This window comes from Scyliorhinus canicula, chromosome 13, assembly GCF_902713615.1.
Source record: "Scyliorhinus canicula chromosome 13, sScyCan1.1, whole genome shotgun sequence".
NCBI classification, from domain to species: Eukaryota; Metazoa; Chordata; class Chondrichthyes; order Carcharhiniformes; family Scyliorhinidae; genus Scyliorhinus; species Scyliorhinus canicula.
The window spans coordinates 23047127-23060896 of NC_052158.1; the positions used below are offsets into that span (position 1 = coordinate 23047127).

A 13770-nucleotide genomic window follows, 5' to 3' on the forward strand; every position below is an offset into this window, starting at 1 on the left:
TGGGTAGGCTAGAAGAGTAGGCAAGGAAGAGCACGATGGAATGCAATGTCGAATTGTGTGTAGTTGTGCGCTTCAATAGAATGCTAGAGCAATAGACTATTTTCGAAACGAAGAAAGGTTTCAGAAATCTGAAGCACTCAGGGACATACGAGTCATAGTGCAGGATTCTCATAAGGTTTGCATACAGTTTCATTTGCCAGTTCGGAAGGCAATATAATGTTTGCATTCATGTTGGAGAAGGGCAGTGATGGACTGAAGAAGGTATATAGTGCACTGATCAGACCCCATTTGGAATACTGTGAGCGGTTTAGGGCCTTTTATCTGAGTAAGCATGTGCTGGCGTCAGAGTGGGTACGGAGTAGGTCAAGAATGATCCCCGGAATCAACTGTTCTTCATCTGAGTTCCGATTGAGAACACTGGGAATGTACTCGATGGAGTTGAGAAGGATGGGGCGGACCTAATTGAAAACTACTAAATACTGAGAGTCGGAGAAAGAGTAGACGTAGAGAAGATGCCTTCACGACCAGGAGAGACAAACACCCGCCGGTGGTCCTCAGACTGAAGAAGCGATGCTTTAAAACCGAAATAAGGAGAACTGCCTTCAGCTAGCGGGTGGTGCATCTGTGGAAATCTGTACCTCTGAAGGCTGTGGAGGCCAAGTTAATTATTGCCTTTAAGATAGATATAGAGAGCGTCTTCATTAGTCTGGGGATCAGTGGTGAAGCAGGAAAATGGGGTTGTGAAATATATCAACAACGACCGAATTGCAGGATAGACTCGCTTGGCCGAATGGCCTGGTTATGCACCAATTCCATCTGCTCTTATGGTATTTTGTTGTATCAGTGAGCGTAGCAGGGTGGTGAGCACCGGGGCTGCGGGGCTCAGGACCCAAAATTGAATCCCGGTCCTGGGTCATTGTCCGTGTGGAGTTTTCATATTCTCTCCGTGTCTGCATGGGTTTCACCCCAACAACCCAACGATGTGCAGCTTAGGTGGATTGGTCACTCTAAATTGGCCATTAATTGGAAAAGAATAATTGGTACCAAGTTTATAAGAAAAACAAATGGACCGATGGAGAAGTGCTAATTACACCCGGACCTCTTGCATCTCGAGACAACACAGAAAAGTGACAATCCTACTTACTGCTTACAAGTGGATATGTATGACTTTCATGTTCAATTATCCTTCGACCTTCAATTCTCAACAGAGAGCGAGCTGATACGCAGAGACGTAGGTATGTTTACTTTAATGCACACATACCTAATTGATACATTTCAGGTTCTCACTTGTTGCTTTTCCACTATTTTCTGTCGAGCTGTTCTTTGAGATCTTTGTAATAATAATGACATTCCACTGTAACATCGATTTTAACATTATCACTGTTGATAATTCAGAGATGAAAAGTCACTTACAAACTGATGGTGAGCATTGAAATAAGACGTTATAGAGCATGGGCTACACAGTGCAATACGTTCTGTGAAGTGTGACTTTACAGATGTGTGAATAGCTTGCGAACTCATCACGGGAAGAGTAAATACAGTATCAGTGTTAAATATTGCAGGATAATATACTTTGCGTGCAGGAACACACTAATATGTTGATAACTGGGGGGGGGGGGGGCAAGGCCACTGGCGTAGCGTCCATTCCCATAAAGGCTGAGGTTATTTATGAAGACTCCGGCTTCTCAAACGTGGACCTCGCCTGAAGTGCGGTGATCATCGTTAAATCTCCACTAGTCAGCTCTCCCTCTCAAGCAGCCTATGGTGATCTGGGACTTTGGCGACTTTAGTTGGGCGGCATTGTAGCACTGTTGCATCTCACACTCCTGGGTCCAAGTTTCGATTTCCGACTTGGGCCACTGTGCGCACGGAGTCTGCACGTGCTCCCCGTGTCTCCGTGGGTTTCTTCTGGACCTTCGGCTTCCTCCCACTGTCTGAAGATGCGTAGGCCATGTGGATTGTCCTTAGTATCCAAAACGGGTTACCAGATTATGGGGTTAGGGAGGAGGTTTGGCCTTAAAAAGGGTGCACTTCCAAGGGCCTGTGCAGACTCGACGGGCCGAATCGCTTTCTCCTTCTGCACTGTAAATTCTATGATTCTGTGAATTGTGTTATGAATATTGAAATTAAAACAGAAGGCACTGTAATGTTTAATGGATGGATAGATATACTGAAATTCATTTTGCATTGCAACCAAAAATTTCATTATCTGTTTCATATTCAGGCCTTTTTGTTCAGATGCTTTTTAGGGAAACATGAAACAATGCCGATGTTCACGAAATTTCCCGGATCGGCATGACTAATTTGAACCTTTGTTGGAGGGGTGGGGACGTTTGGTGTGGTGCGTGGAGAGAAAAGGGGGGGGGGGTGATGTGCAGGGTGGTATGTGGATAGGCGAGTAGACCGGGTTCGTGTGCACATCAGGATAGCACGTGCAACAGAACAAACATAAGAACATTAGATCTAGGAGCTGGAGTAGGCCATCTGGCCCTTCGAGCCTCCGCAATTCAATGAGACCATGGTAGATCTTTTGTGGACTCAGCTCCACTTTTCCACCCGAACACCTGAACCATTTATTCCTTTCTTCAAAAAATCTATCTATCTTCATCTGGAAAACATGTAATGAAGGAGCTGTAGCTGCTTCACTGAGCAGGGACTTCCATATATTCACAACACTTTGGGTGAAGACGTTCCTCCTAAACTCCGTCCTAAATCTACTTCCCCTCATTTTGAGTTCTTGTCCCCGAGTTCCGCTTTCACCGGAAAGTGAAAACAATTTGCAGAATCTAGCCTATATTTTCCCTTCACAATTTTATTATGTTTTTCTGTAACCCCCCCCCCCCCCCCACCCCACCGCGTCTTTCTAAATTCCAACGAATGCACTCCCAGTATACTCAACCTATCCTCATAAGCCAACCCCCTCAACTCTGGGATTAACCTAATGAATCTCCTCGGTACACCCTCCAGCGCCAGTACGTCCTATCCCAGGTAAGATGACCAAAACTGTGCGCAATACTCCAGCTGTGGCCTCACTAGCACCTTATACGGTTTTAGCATAACTTCCCTCGTCTTAAACTTCATCCCACTAGCAACGAAGGAAAAACTCTGTTTGCCTTCTTAATCACATGTTGCACCTGCAAGCAACTATTTGCGACTCGTGCACGAGGACACACAGCTCCCTCTGCAGAGCAGCATATCTTTAATGTTGTATCAATTAAATCAGGATGCCCTTGCGATTATTCCTGCAAAAATGGATCACTTCACATTTGTCAACATTTAATTCCATCTGCCCGATCACAGCCCATTCACTTATCCTATGCAAGTACCACTGCAGACTTCCAATATCCTCTCCACTTTTTGATTGGCCACTCATCTTCGTGTCGTCTACAACCGTGGACACATAGCAATTCGTCGCCAATGTGATTCTTGAACAATTGTTGGCCCAGCTCTGATCACTGAGGGACACCATTGGATACTGATTGCCATTCAGAGAAACACCCATTAATACCCACTCTTTGTTTTCTATTGATTAACCAATCCTCTACCTATGCTGCTACTTCACCCTTATTTGTTTATAAGTTTAGAGTATCCAATTCATTTTTTCCAATTAAGGTGCAATTTAGCTTAACCAACCTCGCTACCCTGCACATCTTTGAGTTGTGGGGGCGAAACCCACGAAAAACGTAGAGAATGTGAAAACGCCACACGGACAGTGACCCAGAGCCAGGATAGAACCTGAGACCTCGGCGTCTTGAGGCAGCAGCGTTAACCATTGCGCCACGTTGCTGCCTTCGTACTTTCCCCTTAAGGCCATGCATCATTATCTCATGCAGCAACCTTTTGTGTGACACCTTGTCAAAAGCTTTCTGGAAATCCAGATATATCACATCCATTGTCTCCCCGTTGTCTGCCGCATTGGCAATGTCCTCAAAAAATTCCATTAAATTAGTTAGGCATGAGCTGCCCTTTATGAACCCATGCTGCCCCGGTCCAATCGACAGTTCACATTCAGATGTCTCGCGATTTCTTCTTTGATGAGAGACTACAGCATCTTCCCTACTACCAAAGTTATTCGAACTGGGATATAATTACCCGCTAACTGCCTATCTTCTTTTTTCAACAATGGTGTCACGTTTGATAATTTTCAATCCCCCGGAACCATCCCAGAGTCGAGTGAATTTTGGTAAACTATCACGAGTGCATTTGAATTCCTCTCACCATCTGTTTTAGTACCCCAGGATGCATTCCATCAGGGCTAGGAGACTTGTCAACATTTTGCCCCATTACCTTTCCCATCAATATGTTCTTTGTGACAACAATCGCCTCAAGGTCCTTAACTCGCATAGCCTCATTTACATCAGTCACTGGCATGTTATTTGTATCTTCCGTTGTGAAGACCGACCAAAACAACCTGTTGAGTTTATCAGCCATTTTCCTCATCTCCCATTATTAAATCTCCCTTGTCATCCTCTAAAGGACCAATATTTATCTTCGCCACTCTATTTTGTTTCATATATTTGTTGAAACGGTTATTATCTGTTTTTATATTCTGACCAAGTGTACTCATTAATCTTTCTTACACTTCTGCATAACTCTTTTAGTATCTCTCTGTTGTCCCCTAAATATATGCCAATCCTCGAGTCTCCCTTTATCTTTGACATTTTGTATGATTTTTCCTTCAATTTGATACTCTTCCCCTTATTTCCTCAGATAGCTACGGTCGATTTTCCCTCTTTCTACCGTCCTTCCTTTTTGCTGGGATCCACCTTTGCTGAGCACTGTGAAAAATCATTGGAAGGTTCTCCACTGTTCCTCAACTGATTCACCAGAAAGTACTTGCTCCCAGTCTACCTCAGCCAGCTCGGCTCTCATCCCATTGTAGTTTACTTTGTTTAAGAACAGTACACTAGTGTTTGATTTCAGCTTCTCACCCTTCATCCGTGTTTTAAATTCCACCATACTGTGATCGCTCCTTTCGCGAGGATCCCTAACTTTGAGATCATTAATCAATCCTGTCTCATTACCCAGGACTACATCGCATGTTCTCTCTATGGTTCCATTGCATACGATTCTGGGAAACTGTCGCGTATACTTTCCATAAACTCCTCCTCAAGGCTGCCATGACTGGCCTGGTTAAACCAATGAACATGTAGATTAAAATTCCCTATCATAATTTCTGTATCATTTCTACATGCGTCAATTCTTTCTTTGCTTATTGCCGGCCCCACCGTAATGTTACTATTTGGCAGTGTATAGAGTACTCCAATCAGTGACTTTTTTGCCTTACCATTCCACATTTCAAACCAAATGCATCAACCGTACCCTCCATAGCACCGATGTCATCCCTCATTACTGCCGAATGTCATCCATAAATGACAGAGCTACATCGCCTCCCTTAACATCCACTCTATCCTGTCAAATATTTGATACCCTTGGGTATTTAACTGCCAGTCATGACCAACCTTTCACCATGTTTCGGTAATGGCCACTAAATCATAGTTATTTACGATGATTTGCTCCACAACGCTTTTACCTTATTTCGAGTACTACGAGCATTCAGGTAAGATGCCCTTGTGTTGGCTTCTATACATCCATTTTGAATTTGAACGCCTTTCAGTAAACTCTCCTAAGTTATTTTTGGTTTTAACTTTTCTCCTAATTTTCCTTATGGTTGAACTCAGATCTTCATGTAATAACCTGCTGCTTCGCTTTCCATTTATGTTTTTACTTCATGTTTTATTCATTTTAGTACTACTGGGCGAATTTACTGATCTGTTCTCAGTCAATGTACACTGTACTGAGGTCAATTTTTATTCTTGACTGTGCCTTCTCTACCTTACACGTTCCCCCTTGCTACCTTTTGTTTCTCTCCCTGATTTACTTCCTTCCAACTTCCTGCATCGGTTCTCATCCCCTGCCACATTATTTTAAACCATCCCCAACAGAACTAGAAAACACTCCCACGCCCTCCCAGCATATTGGGTTCCAGTACTGCCCAGATGCAGACCTTCCGGGATTTGCTGGTCCGACCTCTCCCAGAACAGGTTCCAATGCCATTGGAATTTGTATCCCTCCCTCTTGCATCATCTCTTGAGCCATGCATTAATATTGTCAATCCTAATATTCCTACTCTGACCAGCTCGTGGCATTGGTGGTAATCCTGAGATTACTACCTTTGAGGTCCTACATTATGCTTTAACTCCTAACTCCCTGAACTCAGATTGTAGGACCTCATCCCGTTTCTTACCTACATCTTTCGTGCCTCTCTCCACCATGACAGCTGGCTCTTCACCCTCTCCTCCCGCCGCAGAATGTTCTGCAGCCGCTCCGAGACATCCTTGACTCTTGGACCAGGATTGCAACGTACCACCTTGGAGTTTCGATTGAGTCCACAGAACCGCCTGTCTATTCCCCTTACGATTGAGTCCCCTATAACTACAGCCCTGCCATTCTTCTTCCTGACCTCCTGTGCAGCAGAGACAGACACGGTGCCACGAACCTGGCTGCTGCTGCCTTCCCCTGGTGAAACATCGCCATCAATGGTATCCAAAACGGTATACCTGTTTCGCAGGGAGATGACCGCAGGGGACACCTGAATTGCACTCCTACTGTTGCCCTGTCTTTTGGTCACCGGTTTTCCATCTCCCACAGTAATTTTCACCTGTGGTGTGACCAATTCAGCGCTCGTGGTATCCACGACGTCCTTAGAATCGCGGGCGCTCCAAAATGAGTCCAAACGCAGCTCAAGAGCCATCAAGTATTCAAACACGAGCTGCTGGACGCATCTCCTGCAGGGGTCAGGGACACCGGAAGGGCGCCTGAACTCCCACATCGCACATGCGAAGGATTAACACCGGCCTGAGTACTCCTGACATGTCTTAACTCTTTAATTAACTTTTATACGATTGTTTTTAATTTTTAAAACTTGTTTTTATATCTCCTTTTTACACTGATTTGGTTTTTAAACGTTAATTTCTAAACTTTAAATTTTTAACTTAACGTCCCACTTACCGTCACTTTCACCACAGATGCCAATGTCGGTTTTTATGGATCCTACCTTCCCAGGATTTTCCCTGGTTTTCTACCTGCCGATGCAAAACGTTTAAAAATGATGTCTTTCCAGTATACACCAAATTCCCGCTCAACTTCAAATTCCCAAGATGTCCACAATCTGGCGGTCTCACTCCGGCTGTGTTCCCATTGCATGCATGTAAGCTTCTAACGATATGCACTTCAGTTCCGTTTTCTGTAAGACTTCTTTATCTCGATATTCTGAAATTGCAGAAGAGAAGATGGGCAAATTGAAAACAGGTAAACTGTAACCCAACTATTAGTTAAGAATGCGTTCATTATGTATTTCTCTGTATTATTGTGCAACCTGCAGGCGTTCCACTGAAATTGTGCGTTTGGCGACTGAATGAATTCCACTGCTATTAATGTGCGGTCACAAGCAAAGTTCTGTTGCAAATATCTTGAGAATTGCTTGCCGATTCACGTCTCTACCTTGAATTATTTTATTCATGTCAGAGCTTTATTGAATTAGTTGCATCTATTTAGGGGCAGCAGGGTAGCATGGTGGTTAGCATAAATGCTTCACAGCTCCAGGGTTCCAGGTTCGATTCCCAGCTGGGTCACTGTCTGTGTGGAGTCTGCACGTCCTCCCCCTGTGTGCGTGGGTTTCCTCCGGGTGCTCCGGTTTCCTCCCACAGTCCAAAGATGCGCGGGTTAGGTGGATTGGCCATGCTAAATTGCCCGTAGTGTCTTAATAAGGGTAAGGTTAAGGGGGGGGGGGGTGTTGTTGGGTTGCGGGTATAGGGTGGATGCGTGGGTTTGGGTGGGGTGATCATGGCTCGGCACAACATTGAGGGCCAAAGGGCCTGTTCTGTGCTGTACTGTTCTATGTTCTATTTATTATGAAGAAAACTTGTTGTTTCGCTTGGAAAGATAATGCTGACAAAGGGGCGAACAAAATCGGGGTTCCTTATCCTATTCATCAAAGGCAGTGAATGTGGCGAACTCGACACAATGTTTTCTCTGTTTTGAATGGTAATAAGTACACATTTATAATTGTGACGAATCATTTCATTGGCATAAACTACATTATTATCATTACCATGCTCTTTTGCGCTATTTCATTGAAGAGTCAAAATAGAATAGAATCTGGCCTGACACAGGTGTTTCAAAAATAGGGAAGATAAATGCTTGTATTTTTTTTAAAGTTAAAATGGGTTATAAACTGTACCTCTCTTAACATAATTAGGCACATGGGATTTTTATTTCATTTTAGAACATGATACTTTGAAAGCGATTAGTAACGAACTTGGTAAGTATTTGAACGCTCATATTTGATGCACAAGTTCATTGCAACTAGTTAGCATGTCTTTAAAGTACAATATCTGGCGCAATCAGTCAACCAAAGATGCAACGTCCATACTTAATTGAATTTTGCTTCAGCAGGTTTGTAATGTAAAGAATCGTCATGAACAGTTCAAACGTTTTTAGAAAATACAGTTATGTGACACTTCCACAAGAATTTGGCGTTTACATAGCACAATAAACAACTGTTGATATGAAGACTAGTTTAGCCGGCAATAAAAGTCTAATTGTAGGAACATACATTTGTTGAAAACACAAGTAGCCAGTGTGCCATTTTTAAACACTGTGCTCAATATTCCGGCACGCAGTACAGCGCTCTGCGATTAGGTCCCGAGATATTCGAGAGACTAGATAAATACATAACAGATTTCTTTGGGATGGAAATCATTTTAGTGGCGCATTTGATAATCATTTCGCCGGGAAGAGGGCTCAGCATCATTTCTATGCCAAATGCCCTTTTTGTAGCGAATGATGCTGCAAAAATGCAAATGGGAGGCTATTTTAAAATGAAAGGCGGCATTTACCGTTACTGGTCTAATTATGTTTTCTGTTCTGAAAGGGCATCTATTTCATTTAAAAGATGCAGGTAAAACAATGTATCTTATTTTATTATGGCTTATTTCAAACGTTGAGGAGGGTTGTGTCTCGTCTATTGTCAACCTACCATGTAGCTAACAAAATAACATCAAGAAAACCATCAGCACAAAGAGTCGAGATTTAGCAGAATGTTTCAGAGGGGCATTTCCAAGCACCAATTTACGCCATACTACATATCAAAATGTCGGATAGGTAACCACGTGCTTTCAAGAACGAAACAAGGAACGAGTTAGGAGCGGCGATATTCAGAACATGTGAATTCAGGGCGCAGCATATTTGCAGCTGATAGTCAAGATGTCAATGATGTAGAAATCAAATCAAGGAAGATCATGAACCCAAAAGTTTAGAGCCAAATATTTTAAATATATGTACAGCTGAATAAACGTGATATGAGTCACTCCGTCATGAATAATTCTTACCCAGCACTTGAGCAGGTTGTTTCGGACGGCAATGCAAATAAGTGGAAGCAGGGTGATACATGAATTACGTTTGTTAAAGTTGGCTTATCAGTAGCCTATTTACGGTTGAGATAAAGTTCATGGGGCAAGGCGGGCGGGAACCCAGGAGATGATGTTATTCATCAGTGCGTTTGACACCTGGAGAGATCCTTGACATTCTTGACTTTTCTAATGAGCTTCGCCTTCCAATGCTGCTTGCATCAAATAATTTGAACCGATTTCTCATCCAGGCATTCAAAATCACCAATTGTTTCTGATGTCAGAATGTGCCTGCAGATTAACATAGCAATTGAATGTTGATTACTTATGGATAGTAAGAAAGTTTTTCCCAGGGTAGAGGAGTCAATTATAGGGAGCATAGGTTTAAGATGCGAGGTGCAAGGTTTAGAGGAGATGTGCGAGGCAATGATTTTACACAGAGGGTAGTCGCTGCCGGAGGATGTGGTGGAAGCAGGGACGATAGTAACGTTAAAGGGGCATCTTGTCAAATACATGAATAGGATGGGAATAGAGGACTCCGGAAGTGGAGAAGTTTTTAGTTTAGACTGGAAGCATGGTCGGTGCAGGCTTCGAAGGCCGAACTGCATGTGCTGTACTTTTCTTTGTTCTTTGTACTTTGTTCTTCAAAACAGCCGGACAGGGGCTAGATAATTCGCTAGTGCGCTTGTGTCGTTTTATGCATTCTCAGATAACATATGGAAACCCTCAAAGAGCAGTCAGAATCATATAATCCTGTTTTGCTGCACCTCCTTGAGATCAGTTATAGATTTTCATATTTCGACAGATAGATAGGAAAACCTACATCCATACAGATAACATGCCGGTAAATAAATTAACTGGACAAGTCGGCAAATGAAGAAAAAACGAAATGTTAATTTCTAGTCAAACATTTGCTGCAGAGAATGAAGAACTTCGAAAGCTTGGTGGTATGTGTATGTTCCCATCGAATAGTATTTTCTTGTTGCACAGTTTGTTTTTATTTAGAATACTCAAGATTGCATGACGTTATTTTCTTCGTTTCTAATTATTATGAATGATTCATTATTATTTACATTGTATTACTGATAAAAGAATATAACTGATATATTACTGATAACAGAAGCCTGTTGTTGATGTTTTTCATTTTGTGCTTAATAGGACAGACATTAAATTGTCAGATATTGCAATGAGCAACAGTTTATGCTGCACGGTGAAGGCTTGCTATCTTGTTGGAAAAATTACCCTGATTGGTCGAGGCATTGTCATGGAGAATCTCTTCCGCACTAGCCGATGCAAAAGGTGCACTCTTTCTGCCTTCAAGGCATAGGCCCCTTGGTATGAATTCATCGAGCTCCAAGCAAGTGTGTCGGAGCAAAATTACCAACCCGATTGACAGACTCCAATCGATAATTTAATTGCTGGCACAAGCAAATCTCATCGGAAAGTGCAGTCTAATTGCGGAGTCACATCTTCCATCAGGCATCATGGCTGAGTTTTGAAAACACGGGTTGCCTGAAGGTACCGTCAGTCGAAAGAAGGAAGTTCTGTTCGATTCTCACTATCAAACTACAAGGTCTATGCCAGGAATTGCGCAGCATTGAAATTCATATACGGCATTACTCATTTGTGTGTCAGGCAAAACTCATTTTGGCTCGACAGAAGTATCCTGTTATTTGAAAAGGTCACCTATGTTGGACTTCATAGTGGTGGCATGAAATTGCTAGCTTTGTCCGTTACTCAGATAACTGTGTTGCAATATCCTTTGGGAAAACTAATGTAGAATTAAGATAGATTATGCCTGAAATTGGCTGGCTCAGGCCCATTCGTGTGCGATGAAATAATGGAGGTTACAGGACTGCTGCAAGATAGCTTTTATGTGTTTTCGAATGGCGTAAATCTTGCAGGAGAATAAATGTATTGTCCCCGATCGCATAGCACTGTGGGAACCCCAAAGGTATTTGAGCCAGTGGAATTATAATGATAATCACAATTATTTATGCCAGAAGGAGGTTCATGCGATTGTTAGGCATCTTCTGGTCTTTCAAAATGATGTATAATAAGTTACAGTTCCTCTGTCTTCCTTCTCAGTAAACTATCGAATTTCGAAAAGTTATTTTCTGCAGCATTTTAAGTTCCACCTGCTGCATGAAATGGTTTCAGCCACTATTCTAGGCAGTAATTGTGGGCGGCAGGATAACATAGTGGTTAGCACAATTGCATCGCAGCTCTATGTCCCAGGTTCGATTCGCGGCTTGGGTCACTGTCTGTATGGAGTTTGCACTTTCTCCCCGTTTCTGGACATGGGTTTTCTCAGGGTGCTCCCGTTTCCTCCCATAGCCCAGAACGTGTGCAAGTTAGGTGGATGGGCCACGCTACATTGCCCTCAGTGTCCAAAAAGGTTAGTTGTGTTACGGGGAAAGGGTGGACGTATGGGCGTAGGTGGCGTGCTCTTTCCAAGGGCCGGTGCAGACTTGATGGGCCGAGTGGCATTCTTCGGCAGTTTGAATTCTAAATTCTAAAAAAAATTACAATGCCATTGAGTGAGGCGCCGTTTTGTTGCATTTATTTGAAATATCCATCCCGAACATTTGTTAGAAAATGCCGTTGGCAAAAAGAACTTAACTTGATTGACTTTGAGATTGTCCTATTAAAATCAATGTATTATATTATACGGCTTGTTGTTCTATTGTAATCGCATTGAGAAATAATGTTTTTTTAGCTATGAAATTAAATTTGTCAGTCAGAGCCTCCGCTTCTAACTGGCAGCAGTGCCAAATAAACTGAGTTCTGCGGGCAAAGTGTTCACAAAGCAATTTTCCTTGTCAAAGCCGTTTGAGCACTGCTTCTGCGTCAACATGATGTAAATCTATCAATACAACCTTTGCCCGAAAGGTCCGTTAGAATCATTAAATTGGTTCAAACTAATTTGTTCCTTTAAAATAAACAAAATGAAAGACCTGAGTGACTTATCTGTGCTTTCTGAGAGAGTGTTGGCGGGTTGTTCAGGTTTATTGCAGCGCAATGCTGGATATTTTGAGCTGGAATATCTCTGTGAATATAATCTGTTCTCATCAACCTTCATTTAAGATAGAAAACCAGTCGGTTGAGCTTCCTTATCAACGAGATTTTGGAAAAAAAACTGCAACCAGGTATTTAATCAGAAATGCAATGGCTGTACTTTTCCATCCGCATCTCTGTTTTTCAAAATAGGTAGCAAAAAGCAAAGTGACGCCCCAGCCCATCCTCAGCCACCAATACAGCTTTGCCACTAACACACGGTTATCATTAGGCAGGCAAAAAAGATCAATCTTAATATGGGTGTTATACTCCACGCTTTAGATTCAAGCGACCTGAAAAAAAAGCTGAAAGATGCTGGTATGGCAACCAAATTGTTTACATTTTTTTTCTAATTGCTCTGTGGAATAAGGTTTTGAACTGGAACAACTGTTGTAGCATTGATATTATTCAATAGTCTCCGGGTTTCTAACTTTAGGTAGTGGGTCTGCTAAAAACATAAGCAGTGCTACAAAATGACACAAAAACTGAACTTCAACTTTTGTCCCTTGGAATCAAAATCGATTCCCATAACTCGCCTGGGAAAATGGGGATTGAACAACATGTTTTGGATTTCATATTTTTGAAGGGTACCAATACAGAGTAAACTGAAAAGTATTCTACAGCTATGCACTATCTATATTATGAGCTGAAATATCTCCATGCATAATCGTTTCATACTTTACAGAAACTCAACTGTTTGAAAAGGCTGCAGGTAAAAAAAGCAGTTTATTCCTTGCCCTTTAAACACTGTGTGCCTTAAATTAATTAATGAACTATCAGTGGCACAACAAATTATTGATACAGTTGCGGAAGAAATTCAAACAACGTTGCCTGCATGATCCGTGCTAAACTCGACATAGATATCATATGATCGCCGTGGCAAGACAATTTTAGTGCCTCCAATAAAGAATAGGTAGTGAATATTCTGATTGCGCGATGAAGTTGCAAGCTGACAACTAGAAATCGGCACCGAGGAAAACATCATGTATATTTTACATAAATTTAGTGTACCCAGTTATTGGTATCCAATTCAGGGGCATTTTAGGGTGGTAAATTCACCGACCATGCATAATTTTGTTTTTAGGGTGAGACCCACACGTACACGGTGAGAATGAGGAATCTCCACACGGATAGTAACTGGAGGCCAGAATCGAATGCGGGTCCTCAGAACCATGAGATAGCATTGCTAACCATTGTTGCACCCTGCCACTCTATTCCGAATATTTATTGATAAGGTCGCCAAAACATTTGAATTGTATATATGGCTTGCAGTCAATGTCCAATTGTCTTTTCTGCCCCTCAT

The 13770-nt window shown here is 42.3% G+C and overlaps 1 protein-coding gene across 1 annotated transcript in view; it reads left to right on the forward strand.

The window, feature by feature from the left end:
* Positions 1 to 13770, forward strand: part of LOC119976524 (golgin subfamily A member 4-like) — a 1176663-nt gene that overhangs the window by 830902 nt on the left and 331991 nt on the right. The window contains exons 117-124 of the mRNA XM_038817077.1: positions 1209 to 1235; positions 1396 to 1422; positions 7285 to 7311; positions 8288 to 8323; positions 8936 to 8962; positions 10331 to 10357; positions 12750 to 12785; positions 13153 to 13179. Coding sequence (XP_038673005.1) covers positions 1209 to 1235; positions 1396 to 1422; positions 7285 to 7311; positions 8288 to 8323; positions 8936 to 8962; positions 10331 to 10357; positions 12750 to 12785; positions 13153 to 13179 — 234 coding nt within the window. The remainder of the gene's footprint in view (positions 1 to 1208; positions 1236 to 1395; positions 1423 to 7284; positions 7312 to 8287; positions 8324 to 8935; positions 8963 to 10330; positions 10358 to 12749; positions 12786 to 13152; positions 13180 to 13770) is intronic.